The 18,349-nt window shown below is 40.9% G+C and overlaps 1 protein-coding gene across 4 annotated transcripts in view; it reads left to right on the top strand.

Moving 5' to 3' along the window:
* Positions 1–4,301: 4,301 nt before the first annotated feature.
* The window catches only part of Haus3 (HAUS augmin like complex subunit 3), a 34,376-nt gene continuing 20,328 nt past the window's right edge, over positions 4,302–18,349 (top strand). For 2 of the 4 annotated variants that reach the window (XR_004389483.1, XM_032917054.1), the window contains exons 1-4: positions 4,302–4,388; positions 5,384–6,424; positions 7,327–7,766; positions 10,163–10,391. Coding sequence is in view for 3 of the 4 variants with exons in the window: in XM_032917054.1 (XP_032772945.1) it covers positions 5,516–6,424; positions 7,327–7,766; positions 10,163–10,391 (1,578 nt within the window). In the remaining variant the exon portion in view is untranslated. Of the gene's footprint in view, positions 4,389–5,223; positions 6,425–7,326; positions 7,767–10,162; positions 10,392–18,349 lie in introns of those variants that run through there. The other 2 variants (XM_032917052.1, XM_032917053.1) reach the window with 2 other exon arrangements.

Genomic DNA, 18,349 nt, shown 5'->3' with positions numbered 1-18,349 from the left:
TCCCTTCTCTCTAGCTTCAGCTAGAGGGGCTCACTCTCTGGAGCCAGGGTCACCCTGGCCCTTGGGAATCAACCTTCACTGGGAAGCTGGCCAGATCCATAGGTCCACTAGCCTCTGCGTGAAGCGTGGGGGGGGAAGTACCATGCATCCTACTCTATGCCAGGTGTTCTTGTTGCTGGAACTAGGACACTGTGGGCCACACAGATAGCTCAGTCCTTAAGGGTGCTATGCTGGCCAGATGCACTCTGCAGAGAAGCTGCAGGGTCTCCAGATTACATACACCTCAAGGACCCCTCCCTGGGTCCATCCCAGCATCAAGCTGACTCAGGCCTAGCTTCTGCCCTTAAGACCTACACTGCTGAGGTGGACCTGTAGGCAGCTGTGCTTCAGTGCTAGCATGGGGATTTGGGGTTCTGAACTGTCCTCACAGAGCAGCTGTAAGGTTGTTAGAACACATACTGGAGGGAAAACAGTATAGTATCACTGACACTCCACTGCCTACAGGGAGACTCCAAGCCATTGGCAGGAATTCTGGTTCTGGTTCTTGGAGGACTCAATGTCCTCCTAGACAGATGAGTACACTGAGGCCTGTCCTTCAAGGTTTTGCCACCTTGAGGACTGTAGAAGGCATGGATTAGGACTTCCAGAGAGCATGGAGTTACCACACTGAACCCTCTGTAGAGCCCATTGGAAATGGCCTAGTGGTACCTGCTAGAAAGTTTTAATGTGGAACCATGAAACCTGGGGAGAGATTAGTCCTCCCAGCAGGCAACAACTGTCTCTGAGTTCTTGAAATGTGGATCCCTGCCTCCTCTACCTTCGGTTGTGTACAGGGTTGGGATGGGCAGCCTGAGAGGTGGCTGAAGGTAAGTAACTCAGAGAAAAAGGAGTTTTCTGATGTGAACACAATTGGAACTTCAGAATTGGTATGATTTAGGTGTTGATGTCAATGTGAACATTTAAACTCCAAATACTGTGTTTCAGTCTCCCCTGCTACCACTTCCTGTTGGAAGATTGGGTGCCAGGGGTCTTTGCATAATTAGCACCTAGTACTGTCTGACAGGGTCCATCTCGTGCATGGTACTCCTTCTGAACTTTTCTGTCCCCACTCCAGTCGTTCCACACACACACCCCTAGACTATCTCTCGATTCCTTCATGTTTGCCCCTACCTGAGACCCCTGCATGAATCCTAACCCTTGCAAGAGTGGTTCCAAGATGGCCCTTCTGTTCCTCCTCCTCTTCCTCCCCAGAGTTAAACTCAGATGCCTGCTTCTCGACCTTCACCTCAACCCAGCCTCCCTTCTACTCAGCCCTTGTCCTTACCCTGTCACTGAGATCTCACTGTTAGTTCATGCCCAGTCTCCTCTGCGAGTGGTCCCTGAGTCCTTCCTCCCTTCGCCTCTTTTGTCCCTTTGTCCTCTTGCTGAGATTATGGCTGTATAAATTAGAGGCTGGGCTAATCTGGACTAATTGCTAGTAGGACATTTTATGTCTCCCTTTCCCAATCTTTAGTCAGAAAGTTAGGACACTGGATGTTTCCGGTGTTAGGCCACTAGCCGGGAAGGGAGCTGCAGGGAAGGATGGGTTCTCATCCCAGTTCCTCCTCAACTGACCAAGCCTTCCAGGCAACCTGAGTGAGGTCCTGCACTCCTCAGACCCCTAAACTCTGCCAGGTCACTTGTTCCAGGCTTCCAGCTCCAAAGACTCCTGTCTACCCACCGCCATTGTGACCCCTTCCTAGTGGTGTAGACCCAAATGCTTCTGAGTTTGGTACCTAGTTTTCACCTTTGTCACATGAGCGTAAACACCATGAAAAGCAAATCGCCCTCCCCCAACTCCACGATCTTAAGGAAAGTCAACTTTCTTCTGGAAGAACAAGAGCAGTAAGAGGAAGGAGCCAGACCACATGGAAGGAGTCAGTGGCTGATGGCCCCAGGGCTCTGCCAGCTCCTGTAACTCCCTTCCTTTACCCATTCCTGAATTGTCCAGTGCCAATTTCTCAGATCTTCTGTGACTTAAAACAATTTTTGCAGAGTCAAGCTAACACATGTCTGAGGCTGTCACTTCCCTCTCCGTGTTGTCTTCACTTCCATTAAACTGCATCCAAAAACAACCTTTAACATCATAGTTGTATACAAAGGTTTAAAACTGTCTGAAAAGATGCTGTATAAAACATAAAATAATTTTTTAATATTGATGACAGGAGAGTAAGGCCAGCAGAAAAGACCCACTCATCACCCTGCATTTAGGTTTGCTTTGGCCGTTACATTCTCACAGGCTTGCTCAGGCCCGGTCAGCAACTCAGTTCCCTTTACCTTTTGACCCCAGTAAAACCACAACTGATTTTGAGTAGAAGAAAGCAAGCTTGTCTTGGAAATAAGTTTAACATACTTGCCTTCTTAAGTTTCTAATCCAGTCCCAAGAACTTTCCAGCTCTGTATAATTAACGCCATTGTGTTTGCTGTTAGGACTCAGGGGGCTGATCCTGTTCTAATCTTTATGTTTTTATGGCTTCTTATAGCCTCACAAACACCTTTCAAACACATAACTCTGGTCAGCAGTTCAGGATGGAGAGCTGGGGGCTGGGAGCCACTAAGAACAGTGGCTTCTCTAGAAGGTCTCATGGGTTCCAGGTTGTGCCTGGGGGGGAACCTCATCCTGTAAAGTAGCCCTTTGTCTTTCTGGCATCTTTAATTCTGTCTCCTCTGAGCTCTTCCGCACAGTCTATAAATATCCTCCAGTTCCTCCCACTTTAAAACAAAACAACACCAAAAATCCTCTCGGCCTCGCATTCCCACCCCCTCATCTTGTGTCATTTGGCTCTTTTTCTCCTCAGTCTTTGCCTCCTCAGCAAAATTTCCCAAAAGCACTGCCTGCACTTCCTCTGGCCAAACACCACTCAACGCCAGCTCCCTGCTGAGCCCCTACCTCCAGCTTGGCATCTGGGGTCCTTCTGGGCCAATCCCCTGATTTCCTAACCCCATTAGGCACGTCCTGAGAACTTTTCCCCCTGCACTGTTTATTTTTATTTACTTTCAGGTTTATTGACACTCAAAAGGAGGACAAAAGTTAAATAAGAATAGAAAATGTCTTTAACTCGAATTTAAATGATCTGCCTAGAACATTAGTTTTTCTCTCTTTGAAAACACTAATAGCTGCTCGTGGTGATTCATACCTGTGACTCCAGCACTTGGAGATGCTAAAGTAGGAAGATCTTGAGTTCAAGCCCAGCCTGGGCTGTGAAGCAAATCCTTGTCTCACAAAACAAATAAGCCCCTCAGGGAGGAGGGCGGCGGCAGGTGGGAGGGGATCCAGAAAGAATTCTACCTAGTAGTTACTAGACTAGAACTTTGTCTAATAAATCACTCGGTGACTGGAGGAGGGGAATACTATTTTTTAATGATCAAAGCCCACTCCTTACAAATTTATAAGTCATCTTAAGAGATTGGTAAGTTGCAAATGCTGTCTGATAGAAAAAAAACGAACAGATTATAACCCATACAGACAGGTTGTTACCAATGCCAACTGTAACTCCAAAGGTCAGTTTTCTGGGACCATAGGACATTAACTAGGCTTGCATCAGCTTTAGCATCAGTTCAGCATTCTGTCATTGAATGACAGCGGGCATGCTAGCATCCTCAGAATGTCTGTACTTCTGAGTTGAACGTACTCCTTCCACAGCATTCCAAAACTGATGTACTTTACACCTTGACACTTTGAAGATGGGATCTTGGAGGAAGTCTAGCTTTTGCTTGGAAGTCATCAAGGCCTTGGGAGTTAAGTGTGTTTTGCTAAATAACCATTGTAAAAGATTCTATAGCCATCAATCCTACCCTGCGAGAGGCCTGATAGGGTCCGGGCTACTGACCTGGTTATTGGCACCACGTTGGGTCACCCTACCAGGGGTGGTGGTGGTGGTAAGAGCTGTTGGGAGAAGGAGGGGTCTGTTCGGCCTCAAGTTTCCGGTCCCCCAGTAGTGTCAAGACTGCCAGCCATACTTAGGACAGGAGGCCTAACTGAACTAGACAGGCCTGAATGCCCAGCAGCCGGAAGAGACTCAGACTTCAACTCTGGAGCGGGGGCGGGGTGCGGCGGAGGGAGCGCAGAGCCTCTAGTGAGAAAACCAATCCTCTTGAGCCTAGCGGGAAAGATGGCAGGCTAGGGGCGGGGTTAAGGGGCGGTGCATCTGGCAGGAGAGCCAATCACTTTGCCCTGGCTTCTTGGAGGTGGCTGGTCAGCGGTTACTCTTCGGTCTCCCGGACACCTCGCCGCCTGCGCAGACACTACGGATGGTGTAATCTGCGCGTGCGCGCTCAGGTACTCCCGTGAGGCATTGCGGGGCGCGCGGTTGGAGGCTGGAGGAGAGCAGTGGCCAGGGCGCCCTGAGGTGAGGGGCTGGCGTTCGGGTCTGGTGGGGCCGCCGCTAGAGGCATCGATAGAGGTCGCTGGGCCCGGTTGCGGGCTGGGCGGGGAGGCTGAGGCTTCGTGCCGGGGGTGGGGGCGGCGGTGCTTGGCTGGTCAACCGGCTGGGGTTGGTAGCTTTATTTTTTCTGATGCTGCGGATAAAGCTCAAGGCCTCAATCATACTAGGCAAACGTTAAACCCGAAATATACCCTTATCTATTATCCATCTTTTAAAAACAGCGACTCGGTACTTTTGTGGGTATGTTTTATTAGAGCTTCTTAAGTGTCATAGCTGAGTACTCAGAAACAAACAAAAACCAACCCAGAGACTTTGCTACCAGAGTGTCAAACATATCGTGAAGTTAAGGCCTGCAATTGCCAATGACCTTCGTTTGGCTCAAGTCGTGGTTCATTGTGCTCTGGTAGAAAATAAAACTTTTTACTTGATGACTGATGGGTACTGAAACCTGCCAACTTGTTCTGGTTTTCTCTGCATTAGGCTAGTTATATCTATAGATCGAGTCGTTTGAACCTGATGAACGCAGATTGAGGTAAATATTTAGTTGATTCTTCCTTAGAAAGGTAGGCATATTTTTCCTAAACGACAAGGGGGAAAACTATTTTGCAAAATGTAGTTTAAGTAATTTCATCATTGGGGAAAAATTAATTTTTTTTATCGTTATATCTTCATTAATTAGATTCTTCTTCTTTTTTTTTTTTTTCTTTTTTCTTTTTTTCGGAGCTGGGGACCGAACCCAGGGCCTTGCGTTTGCTAGGCAAGCGCTCTACCACTGAGCTAAATCCCCAACCCCTTAGATTCTTCTTTACTGTTTGATTGCTTCTGTTTTGCTTTGTTTTAATCAGATATTGCACCTGCATCTGCCTTTCTCTCAAGTAGCCACCTGATAAAATTGTCTGTATTTTTAAAATGCATTTTCCTTGTTTGTGGTCTAATACTTGTGTTTTTTCCCTCATTAGGAAAACATATTGTAGATTGTATTTTTTTCCTTCTTCTATGGACTTAGTGTAAACATTTTTTTTTTCTGTTTGAACTTAGTTTTAAAAAACCATAATTTCATGTCAAATATAAAACACAGGAGTAGGTAAACCATGAGTTGTGGAAAAGAGTTTGTGGAAACATTGAAAAAAATTGGTTATCCCAAAGCTGACATTCTTAATGGAGAAGATTTTGACTGGCTGTTTGAGGCTATTGAAGATGAGTCATTTTTGAAATGGTTTTGTGGGAATGTGAGTGAACAGAATGTATTGTCCGAAAAAGAATTGGAAGCCTTCAGCAATCTTCAGCGATCAGGCAAGCCCATCCTAGAAGGAACAGCATTGGATGAAGTTCTTAGAACCTGTAAAACTTTTGATTTGAAGACATGTAAACTGGATGACAAAGAGATTCAGAGATTAGAGGATGAGGTTCAAACTCTGCAGAAATTAAATAACTCAAAAATTCAGCGACGGAATAAATACCAGTTAATGGCTTCTGAAACTAGCTACAAGTCTCTGGCATTAAATACCAAACAAGAGGAAGCCACTAAGAAGCTGAAACAAAGGCAGGGGTCCCTAAATGCTGTGAATACCAAGCTCAGTAATGAACTCCAGGTTCTTACTGAGGGGGTTAATAATTTGATGATGTTCTTTAGAAATTCTAATTTAAGTGAAAGCACAAATCCAATGGTGTTTTTATCTCAGTTTTCCTTGGGAAAGTATATAAGCCAAGAAGAGCAGAGCACAGCAGCCTTAACCTTATATACAAAAAAGCAATTCTTTCAGGGTATACATGAAGTAGTCGAAAGTTCAAATGAAGACAATTTTCAGCTTCTAGATATACAAACACCATCTATTTGCTATAATGGAGAAATCCTTGGGGAACGACGCATGGAGATGGCTAGACTGCAGATGGCATGCATCTGTGCCCAACAACAGCTCATATACTTGAAAGCAAGTAATTTGAGCATGAAGTCAAGTGTAAAATGGGCAGAAGAGAATCTTCATAGACTAACCAAAGAGGTAAACATAAGAAATAAGACTGAATTCAGATTGTAGTTAGAAATATAGAGTTTAATATTGCTACTGCTTTAGAAAAGGGGACTCTAATTTCTATATTTGTTCAGTACTTATTTGCCGTATATGTTTCATACAAATATATTAATCATTACTAGAATTTAATAATTCTATCCTCACTCATATTATCTTAATTTGCATTATGAATTTGAAAAATCGTGTCATTTCAAACACAGATTAAACTGCCGTTTGTCTTTTATGTCATACACCAAAGAAACTACTTGCTTGACTCTGGTATTCTGCCTTGTTTCCTCTGATGAGAAGATGCTATTAATGAAGTCCAGTGTTCAGTGGAGCCAATTTCTCTTTCGTATTGAGAGTTTATAGATAGATTGCAGTTGTTTATCTGCACTCTTTAGAAGCCTGCTTTCTTGATAATATAACCACTAGATAGTTGAATAAAAACGTAGAGGTTTCTGAATCAATACCTGCATTAAATTAGTTACTGCAACAGAAAAATTTTGAAGTAATAAAATAAGTCTGGTAAATCTGTGTGCTACATGGACTAAGAAAATACCTACTACATAATTTTAAGAAAAACTAAAAATCTTCATTTGTTATAATGAGTAATACACTTTTTAAAGTTATGATTAAGATAACGATGAGACCTTCTAGTTTGTTAGCCATTGTATACATACCTAGTATAAAAGCACTGATGTTCAGTAGCTTGTGCTGACTTTTCTCTTGACTTAGTTCATTTTTTTTCTTTAAAACTAGTTTTGGTTTATACTAATAAGTTAGTTTTTATTCACTGCATATATTATCTGACCACCTAAAACAAAAATGAAAATAATTTAAAATAAAAGTTTAAACCTACAGTTTAAAATGTTATTGCTTTCTTTGTGTAGGTTATTGGGAAAGAAAATTTGGATGCAAAAATTTCTAGCTTGAACAGTGAGATTATCAAACTTGAAGAACAAATCACTCATATAAAAGGCAGAACTCTGCCTGCTTTGGTAAAGGAGAATGCTCAGCTATTGAACATGCCAGTTGTTAAGGGCGACTTTGATCTGCAGATTTCTAAACAAGATTATTATACAGCAAGACAAGAGTTAGTGTTAAATGAGCTGATAAAGCAGAAGGCATCGTTTGAGCTGGTTCAGTTAGCATATGAGATTGAGTTGAGAAAACATTGGGATACATATCGACAATTGGAGAGTTTGGTTCAGCAGCTCAGTCAAAGAAACACAGTGCTCTGCCAGCACTTGGCCTTGTTAACAGACCTACCAGCATCTGAGCAGTTAAACTCAAGGACTCCCATCGACACCAAAGACCATTCTACTCATAGGTACGTATATGTCATTGCTTCCGTAGCATTTTTTTCTTTTCTTTTTGTGAAATACTGGAGAGATGGAACAGAAATTTTAAAGGTTTAAAAATTACTTGTATGTAGATTTGGCCTTTCTGCTTTTCTTTTTCCTTTAAATTTTTTGTTCCCTTTCTGTTCATGTTAGGTCTCAATGTAGCCACTGTAGAGCTGAGGTCAATGAGTTGGGGGAATAAAGTGATAAAATATCTCCTTCCCACGTAGACACCTAGATTTGGGACAGGAAATTTGAATACAGCTTTGTATTATAGTTATTGTTGGGCACAAAACTGATTGATTGTAGTGGTGGTAGTAGGACGGGAAGACTTTATTTCCCTATCTGATGAGGTAGATCACTAAAATGAAAGCTGGTCCTTCCTGGATATCTAAGCAATTGATGATAACAGGATACTGGGATTGAAGGCTAAAAGTATTAGACTCCACAAGTCTGTACTTGGCCCGATGTGGCTTGTATCTGTAATCCCATCACCTAGAAGGCTGGGGCAGAGCTATACTAAGTTTGAGGCCTTTATGGGCTGTGTAATGAGAGTGTTCAGCGAACATTTGTGTCTTAAATCCTGTGTGGTGATAGGATTACATATTTAATTTCAACTCTCTGGAAGCTGGGACAGGAGAATCTTGAATTTGAGGTCAGCTCGGGATACATAGCAAGAATTCTAGGACAGCCTGAGTTGCACAATGAGACTTTGTATTTTAGAGAAAGAGAGATTGGCATGGAGACTGGAGAGGGCTGGGGAGAGAGCTCAGTCACTGCAGTGCTGGTGTTCAAGTTTGAGAACCTGAATTTGATCCTCCAGAAAGTACATAAAAAAGCTGTGGCACACTCCTGTCATTTCTACACTGGAGAGATAGAGGCCGAAGGATCCCTAGTGCTTGCTGGTTAGCCAGTCTCATGGAATGTGAGCTCCAGGTTCATGAGAGACTTAAAAGTGAGGCAGAGAGTGGTTGAGGAATACCCCAACATTAACTTTAGGACTCCCAGTGTGCATGCGGGGACACACACACACACACACACACACACACACACACACACACACACACACACACACACACATTTTATATACTACTCATTTTTGGTAGGACCACAATAACATACTTTAACTTTTAATCCCAGAACTTGGAGGCAGTTTGAGTAGCAAGTTACAGGATAGCCAGGGCTACACAGAGAAACCCTATGTTGGGGGAAAGTTTTTGTGTGTGTGAACAGAGAGCAGGCTGTGTGTTGATGTATGTGTAGTATGAGTAAAAGGAGCATGTCCTTTCTAAGGCAGGCATACCATGCTGCTTTAGATTTATCTTTTTTCTTACAGGCTGATGGATTTTTCTGCCATTAAGTGCAGTGTTAAAATGGTTTTGTTAATTACCAGGATTTTTTTTTTTTTTTTTACTTTTTTTTTTTTTTTTTTCAGAGCTGGGGACCGAACCCAGGGCCTTGAGCTTGTTAGGCAAGCGCACTACCACTGAGCTAAATCCCCAACCCCAATTACCAGGATTTTTACCAACCAAATACTGAACAAATTAAAATAGCTAGTTTGTTGTTAATGGCCATTTATATAGGTCTTACATTTTTAGTTTTTCTCTTTTAAGCCCACCACAATTTTGTGAAATAAGCATTAAAGATTGATTATTCCTGTCATTGTTGCTGCTGCTATATCATAGATGTATTCTGTAAAAGAAGCATTTTCTTGGGACATATCATAGAAGCTCCCTTTGAAGTAAATTAATGGCAGTTATGAATCAAGATGAAGTTTTTTTTTTTTCGGAGCTGGGGATCGAACCCAGGGCCTTGTGCTTGCTAGGCAAGCGCTCTGCCACTGAGCCAAATCCCCAACCCCAAGATGAAGTTTATATCTAAAATATGGAAGATGGAGAAACTGGAACTTGAGATATTGCTTTTTTTTTTTTCTTTTTTATATTTTTCGGAGCTGGGGACTGAACCCAGGGCCTTGCGTTTGCTAGGCAAGCGCTCTACCACTGAGCCAAATCCCCAACCCGAGATATTGCTTTTAAAGAATTATTTATCTTTTGAGTAGTGTCTTACTGGCTTTGAATTTGCTATGTATCCTTGAACCTCAGGTCCATCTACCTTAGCATCCTGAGTGCCAGGATGACAGGATTTTACAACATACTCAAATTTAGATATTTTTTCTCCGAAATAATATTATACCTGAGATGGTTTCAATTACTCAATATTAGAAACACATAAATTACTACTTTTCAGTTGTTAATTAGCCATCACTATCTGTTTCCCAATTTGGTGGGTTATAATTTTGAAAACAACTAACATGAACATTTTTCTTTTTAATTTTAATTAAATTTAATTAATTTTAATTCTTGTTAATATTTTTGTATTTTAGGCTTTATCAACTTTTAGAAGGAGACAATAAGAAAAAAGAATTGTTTATAACCCATGAACAGCTGGAGGAAGTGGCTGAGAAATTGAAACAAGATGTTTCTGTAACACGAGATCAGTTGGCAGTATGTACTCAAGAGCATTATTTCTTTTTGTCTAAACTGAATAAGGACGTGGACATGCTGTGTGACGCTTTGTATCATGGAGGGAGTCAGCTGTTGCTTTGTGATCAGGTGGGTGTTACCTAGAAATTTAAAATGCTTTAAAAGTTGTGTTTATTGTAGGAGCTGGCAAGGGCTCAGTAGTTAGGACACTTGGTGCTCTTGTAGGGGACTCACGTTGCATTCCTAGCATCCACATGGCACATGGTGGCTCACAACCATCTGTGACTGGTTCTGATGTCCTCTGCTTTAGTGAGTACGAAGCACACGTGTGGTACACATACACATGCAAGCAAAAATACTCATTCAAATGAAAAAACAATAACTTAAAAATGTTTCATATAAAAATATGAAGAAAAGATTATCCTATTTCATCAAATTAATATAATATTTACTTGAATTTGAGAGACAGAGTCTTGCTATGTAGCCTATGCTGGTCTCCAACTCAAAATCTCCAGGTACTAGGATTAGGGGCTTGTGCCACCATATAAAAATATTACGACTTTTTAACTCCTAATATATATATTTTTTTCAGATGATTTTGAGTTTCATGTACGGAATTTGAAAATTTATAGTTTTCAGACACTATAAAAGGATATATAATATTGATACTATGTAAAGAAAGAAAACTTGTTTTTAGCAAATAGTTGTATTTAAAATCCATATGTATGGTACATGCTTTCTTTTTTCCTTTCTTTCACATAGAATATATATGTTAACAGCATATATACATAACAAGGCAGATTGAATACATATACTAAGAATTCTTATATAGTACATGTAAAAAATAGGGAGGCTTTGGAGAAAGGTTTTGTCAACTGTGAATAATAGATGGAAGGAGGAAAAGAAACAGTCATCTGTGGTGAGCTAGAACCTGAGCAGTGCCTGTTTACAGCTCGGGTCAATGTGTTTAAAGCCATCTTTTCAGATTCTTAGTTTGTGGTGTCTCTCCATTCTTTTGTTGAATCAGTTATTTCTGAACAGAACAGGATTTAAATTGTGTTATAACAAATCTTGGACACAGTTTTGAAAAGTAATTGTCAGTAGAAAATATAGCTCCAGAGGAAGAAGCAAACTAAAAACATGGACCACCTTTCGAATCTGCGTGTCATCCTATACAGGGCCATGCTAACCTCTGTGTCCTTCTTGTCTTAGTCTATGTGCTGATGAAGTGACACAGTACATGGCTTTTCCTAATGGAATTCTCCAACCTTCTTTGAGGAGTTCTGCCTCTAAGTTTTATTATATAAGTAAATTAGATTGTGTATTAATTTCTCTGTTTTCAAATTTTATATGCATTCAATTGGACGTTTCATTAACTTGTTTGTTCTCACTCTGTGTTAACAGTTATTTATCTAAACCCCAGCCTGAGGCTTCTACCCCACCTTTGGTTTTTTCATTCTGGATGAAAGACACACTGACAGCCTTTATATTTACAATAAACCTTTAATAGCACAGGAGCTGGGCAGCGTCCTGCCCTCTGTGTTGTTAAGAGTCTACTTTCCTACCAATAACCCCGAGTTATTACTTACTACTTACTGTGTTTCATCTGGGCTGCTCTCTACTCCAATTGGCCAGGCCTCAGGGTCAAGTTCTTATGGCTTACCTAACTTACGGCAGCTTCTTCCTCCCCTTCCTCTTTCTCTTCCTCTTCCTCCTCTTTCTCCTTCTCTCCTTTTCATTGTGGTCCTTCCCAAGCTCTGGAAATCTGAACCCCACCTATGTATCTTCTGTCCAGCTATTGGTTGTTGGCATTTTTATTTATCAGTCAGAAATAACCTAGGGGCAGGGTCATTCAGGGTGTTACTTGTGGTCTCTTCTCTCTGGGACAACCAGTTATGGGGGCCCAGATTAGCATTAGAATACAAGCATTAGGCTAGCATACTATATTTCCCCCCTTTTGTCTAATTAAAAAGGCTCTTTCTCTATAGTAACAAACAATACATACTAGGAACTATTTTGAAGCAATTATGAGAATTATTAAGTATGAATTACATTTAAAAGTTCAGTCTATATTTTGTAACTTAGGTGAGGTATTTAACCATCTAGCCTATCTCAATGAGTTTATAATTTTGTACCTAAAACATCTTCTGTTTTAACTTGTATTACCATCCTAAAACTTATCTTTTTAAATCTAGAACATCTTTAGTGTTAAACAACTTAAGTTTAATTGTAAGACTGTAACTATCTAGTTTTTAACCCTGTCAGAGATTTCTGAAAGGATTAAATATTACCTGAGTATGAAATATTACCCAAGTATGCAGGAAGCATAAAGATACAGCTTTCAAAACTATAGAAATGTCAGAGACAGCTGACCACTTGAACAGTTCCCAACATTTCTTATAATGGTGGGGCCTCTATCTTTAGCCTTTGGCCCAGAACATGTGACAGACCTTATGGACAGCATTCTGCCTGCAGATGAAATTAGGACATTTCTTGCCTAGTGGCTAGCTTGCCACAGTTGAAGCAACTCCACATGGAGATACTAATACTGGGGAATACTAATACTTGAAGGGGAATGGGGATACTGTCAGGAGCACACATGTCTCATAGTCAAAAGATCTTTTAATAATGAAATAACATTAAATGTCATATTCTATGGATCTCTGACGCTTTTGAAGGCCATCTATCTACATATAGCATAACTGAATTGTTAAATATTGATTACTTTTAGCTGTTTACTATATGAATAACCTTGAAAACATTTTATAGTAATTAGTATCTTATATGATCATGAGTTTAATGATCTGACTATTAACTTGCATTGCTTAATTATTTTAAACAGTTTGTAATAGCAGCTATTAAAAGGAGAGTCTTATATTCTTAAATGAGTTGTATATGCACAATGCTAAGAGTAACAAAATTAATTTAAAATTTTATATCACTACATAAAGATGTATACCAATAAAAAGTCTTAACTTGTATCAATATATAAATTACCAATATAAGAAAATATAACTTCAATTCTGCATCAAAATTTAAAGATTTCTATTGGTTTAAGATTGTGGCTATAAAATATTTAAGAGTAAATTTAATAATCCATCCCTATTTTTCTAATTTGTTATTTTATTACTGTATCCTCCTTTTTTCTTTTCACCCCCCTTCCCTTTACCTAAGAAAGAAAGAAGGATAGCAAAGAGGAAAGGAAAAATAGAAATGTGAGTTTAAGTTCTCTGTTTTATTTCTTCCCAGTTCAGAACTATAATTGTTTGCAAATTATCACTTAAAAATGACAACATATTTTATAAAATAACCAAAACCAGATACCTCAAATGAAAGGATTAGGGTGATGATTTTCTTATGATTGCTTCCTGTTGAATTGGGGCAAAGGATTTTTTTTTTTTTTGGGGTGGGGGAAAGAAAATTAGAAAAAATGCTTAGTCTCAAGAAAGCCAGCTATAACATTTGTGAGAAATTTCATTTTAACTGAAGTCCTGACCAGAGCCATCTGAAAGGCTGCATGAACTGAGATCACAGGGGATTTTCTGAAGCTGTTGAGGAAGTAGGTCTCTGGAAATAACATCAGTTGAGGCAGGATCATGCAGGGAGCTGTAATAGCGAGTCATTTCAGCATTCCTGAGAGCGAGGCTTGTCAGAGCTGTCCTATTGGTACTTTAGTTTGTAATATATGAACTTTATAACCAATATTTAGTTCTATAAAGATACTTGTATGCATTGTACAAGGTGCATAGATCAGTTAAGGATGAATTTTTGTTTCTTGTTTGAGCAGGTGAAAGACAACTGTCTCTTTTTATGTGTTAGTTTGGTCAATAACCAAGTTGTAATCTTCATTCATGCCATATGAAAGGATGACATGATGAATTTTGAGGATTCTATAACCAACAAGATTTATAGGCTGAAGTTTTGTCTAGAGATAATTTTATGTCTCAGCCAGTTTCAGGGCTGCTCCCATGTAGAGGAATCACCTGTCCTGTAGAGGAATCACCTGTCCTGTTTGATCTTCTTGATCTTTATTTCCTTCCTGTCTGTAGCCAAGATCTTCAGCTGGTCTTCCTCTGTCATGTCTGATCCACATTACTTTGGAAGGAGTCCAAAGCCTTTTTTCTTTCCTGTTTTAACACATTAGGCAACCCACTACAACCCTGTACTCCTCAACTTAGTATTCAGTCACTGAGGCTGTTGATAAAACCTAGGGCCTTCTACGTGCTAGGGAAGGACTTCATCATTGAAGTACAATCCCAACACTTTTTTTTTTTTTTTTTAAGATTTATTTCTTATATATAAGTACACTGTAGCTGTCTTCAGACACACCAGAAGAGGGCATCAGATCTCATTATAGATGGCTGTGAGCCACCATGTGGTTGCTGGGATTTGAACTCAGAACCTCTGGAAGAGCAGTCAGTGCTCTTAACCACTAAGCCATCTCTCCAGCCCTTTTTTTTTGAAACAGGTCTCATATGCCCAGGGTGGTCTTTAAAAAAGCTGGCCCTAAACTTGCAGTCATTCTTTTGTTTATAGAATGCTGGATTACAAACATGCTTCTCAGTAACTAACATTTGCTTGCTTTCATTTCATTTCCTTTATTTATTTTTTGAGACAGCATCTCATTGTGTATTCCTTGCTCAACCGGGACTCACTTTGTAGATGAGGCTAGCCTCAAGCTCAAATTGATCTGTCTGCCTTTGCTTCGCCAGTGCTGGGATTAAAGGCGTGTGCCACTGTACCTGACATGTACATATTTTTTAATATTATTTTTGAAACTCATCTATGTAGACACATACTAGTTTTTTCTTTTATATAATTACTGTTTCATTATATAAAATTTCATAATTTCCTGTTCTCTTGACAGATGCTAAAATAATTTCTAGTTTTCTGTGGTTAGTTTTTGTGTTAGTAACTCATATATACATACTTTTATGCAGATCAAATACCTAATAGAAGCAACCTAAAGTGGAAAAGATTGATTTGGCTCATGATTTCAGAGAGTTTAATTCATGATCATTTGACCCCATGTGCTTAGACAAAACATAGTGGCAGACAAGGTTCTCATTTTGAGCACAAGAAGAAGGAAGACACTCATCACTCTGTGTTTGTCTTTCTGTCTCTCTTTCTCTCTCACAAGGAGTCTTTTAAGATGTAGGTAGACATTTTTTTCTCATTTTTAAAACTATACTTACATGTGTGTTGTGTGGGTGCATGTGTGCCATGGTGCACAACTGAGATCAGGACAATTTATAGGAGTTGGTTCTCTTCTTTCTACTGTATGGTCCCAAGGATTGAACTCAGCTTGGCTGTAGGTACCATTATCTACTGAGGTGTCTCTCTGGCTCATTAGTTTGTTACTCTTGAGCATATTTTATTTTTTTATTATTCTCTTTTTTACAGTCCAGCCATTGCTCCCCTCCTGGTCCCTCTTCTCACAGTTCCTCATCCCATTTCTTCTCCCCGTTGTCTCCAAGAAGATACCCCCCTCCCCTCCCACACCTCCCCACTCCCTTGGCGTCTCAAGTCTCTCAAGTGTTAGGCGCATCTTCTCCCACTGAGGCCAGATCAGGCAGTCCTCTGCTGTATATGTGTTTGGGGCCTCAGACCAGCTCATGTGTGCTGCCTGGTTGGTGGTTCAGGGTCAGGGAGATCTCAGGGGTCCGGGTTTGTTGAGACTGTTGGTCTTCCTATGGGCTCTTCCTCCTTCTCAGCTTCTTCCAGCCTTTTCCTAAATCAACCACGGGGGTTCCTGACTTCAGTCTAGAAGATGGGTGTAAATGTCTGCATCTGTCTCAGTCAGCTCCTTATTGGGCCTCTTAGAGGACTGCCATGCTAGGCTCCTGTCTGTAAGCACACCATAGCATCAGTAATAGTGTCAGGCCTTGGAGTCTCTCATCTCTCAGGTTTCCAGTACTTTCTAGAGTCCCCCCTCCCCCCCAAAGTTGAATATTTTCATTCATTCTGCTGGCCTTCAGGGCTTCTCTCCAGTCCCCTTCCACCCACATACCTGATCATGTTCCCCTTTTCCCTCCGCCATGTCCCTCCCTCCTTCTGTCACCTGTGATTTTTTTTCTTCTCCCTCCAAGTGGGATTGAAGCATCCTCATTTGGGCCCTTCTGCTTGTTAACCTCCTTTAGTTCTGTGGACTGTATCCTAGGTATTCTATATTTTTTTGGCTAATATCCACTTATTAGTGAGTACACACCATGCGTGTCATTTTGGGTCTGTCTGAGTTACCTCACTCAGGATGATATTTTCTAGTTCCATCCATTTGCCTGCAAAACTCATGATGACCTTGTTCTTAATAGCTGAATAGTATTCCATTGTATAAATGAACCACATTTTTTGTATCCATTCTTCTTCTTTTGTGTGTGTTTTATTTAATTAATTCACTTTATACTGCTCCTCCTCCTGGTCACTTCACCCCACAATCCTCCCTGCTTCTCCACTTCTTCTCCTTTGAGAGGGTGGGCCCCCCTGGGTATCCCTCCACCCTAACATATTAAGTCTCTGTGGGGCTAGGCACCTCCTCTCCCCCTGAGGCCAGAGAAGGCTAGAAGAATGTATCCCATGGACAGGCAACAGCCAACGTATATTCTTAGTCAAGTTCTCGAGTGAGCAATCAGCATGAAACATGTGGGTTCTTAGGGGTCATGGAGGCAGGTGTGCTCTTCATCTTTTGTCTTCTAACCCACTCAGCTGCCAGCTCTAAGGCTGTCTTGTCGAGGTCCTGAGTTATCTTGAAGATTTCAGCCTCAGTAGCAATTTCTGGCTCTGAAATTAGTCTCAAAGTGGAGCCTAACGAATCCTATGCCTATTGGGAGTCCTCTGACCCTACCTTCCTCTCTCGGTTTTGGTCCAGTACATAATTATCTCACTTTTCATGACATCTTGCCAATGTCCTCAGCTTTGACCCTATCTTGCCAGGCTGATACCTAGATCATATAAGTCATTTGCTTCTCATTGAAAGAGTAGAAAGAGTGGCTGTGTCTGGGAAAGTAAAGGTATTGGTCAGCTGAAACCCTAAAGACATTTTTGGATGTGGTGTCAGGATCTTAGAATCCACATTGCTGTAGATGACAGCAGTCAAAAGTGGCTTTGATATTCTTTCCGAGATCTTATGGTTCATGTATATTTTCTGACTGCAGAACCAAACTAGAACCCAGATGACATGGTTGTCGTGTGCTTCTCAGGATCATAGCCCTGATAGCATAGAGGAACAACCAAACACATTTGGCACAGTGTGGAAAGAGCCAAGGTTCTGATAGTTTCAGCTTCAAATCTTGGCTTTGCTTTAATGATCTTTGACAAAAGTACTTAATTCCCTCAACTGAATTTTCTCATCTTAGTAACAACTTCCTCACTAAAGCGTTGTGAGGCCCAGTTGAGATTATTCATATAAAGTGCTTGACCCAGCCTTATCCATGGAATGCCAGCTAGGGGCACTCGTGTGTTTAGTTCATACCCTCTTCATATACAAATAATCCTTTGCCCCTTGAACTACTAATCTGTTTTCTCAGCCATCACATATCAGTGCCTAAGGTCTCCACCTGTGAGAACATTGAAAATGACCCAGGTCTTTGACAGGTATTACACATTTAGACAACACCTTTCCACCTACACCTACATTCTACTTTTTCTTACTCTTCATCTGAATTTCCTGGCAATTCCAAGAACATTAACAGGGTTTAAACAGAAGTGGAACATGTTCACTATGTGCGCACATCTGTGATCTCCTTGGCAAACCTTAAGGTCAGGATTCTCCATTCCTTTTCTTGGAGGAGGAGACAGAAGCCTAGAGATGCAGAGCCAGGTAGTGCACCTCCTGCTTTCCACCTCCTGGTGTCTGCAGCGCTGCAGCGCCTCGTGGCAGGAGTAAAGGGTAGGGCTGTTTCATTGGTGGGGAGCTCAGCTCCTCTCAGCATGCTTCCTAAGCACCCATGAGTAGTGGGCACATAGTCAGAACCACTGCCAAGATCTCCAGACTGTATTAGAAGCAACTTTTCTGAGTTCCTCCAATGCCCATCTCTTCTTGACATAGTCCTGATCCAGCTGTGATGTCTTTGTGGCTCCATATCTGCTTC

This window comes from Rattus rattus, chromosome 11 (genome assembly GCF_011064425.1).
Source record: "Rattus rattus isolate New Zealand chromosome 11, Rrattus_CSIRO_v1, whole genome shotgun sequence".
Taxonomy (NCBI): domain Eukaryota; kingdom Metazoa; phylum Chordata; class Mammalia; order Rodentia; family Muridae; genus Rattus; species Rattus rattus.
This window is presented reverse-complemented; position numbering and strand designations above follow the sequence as displayed.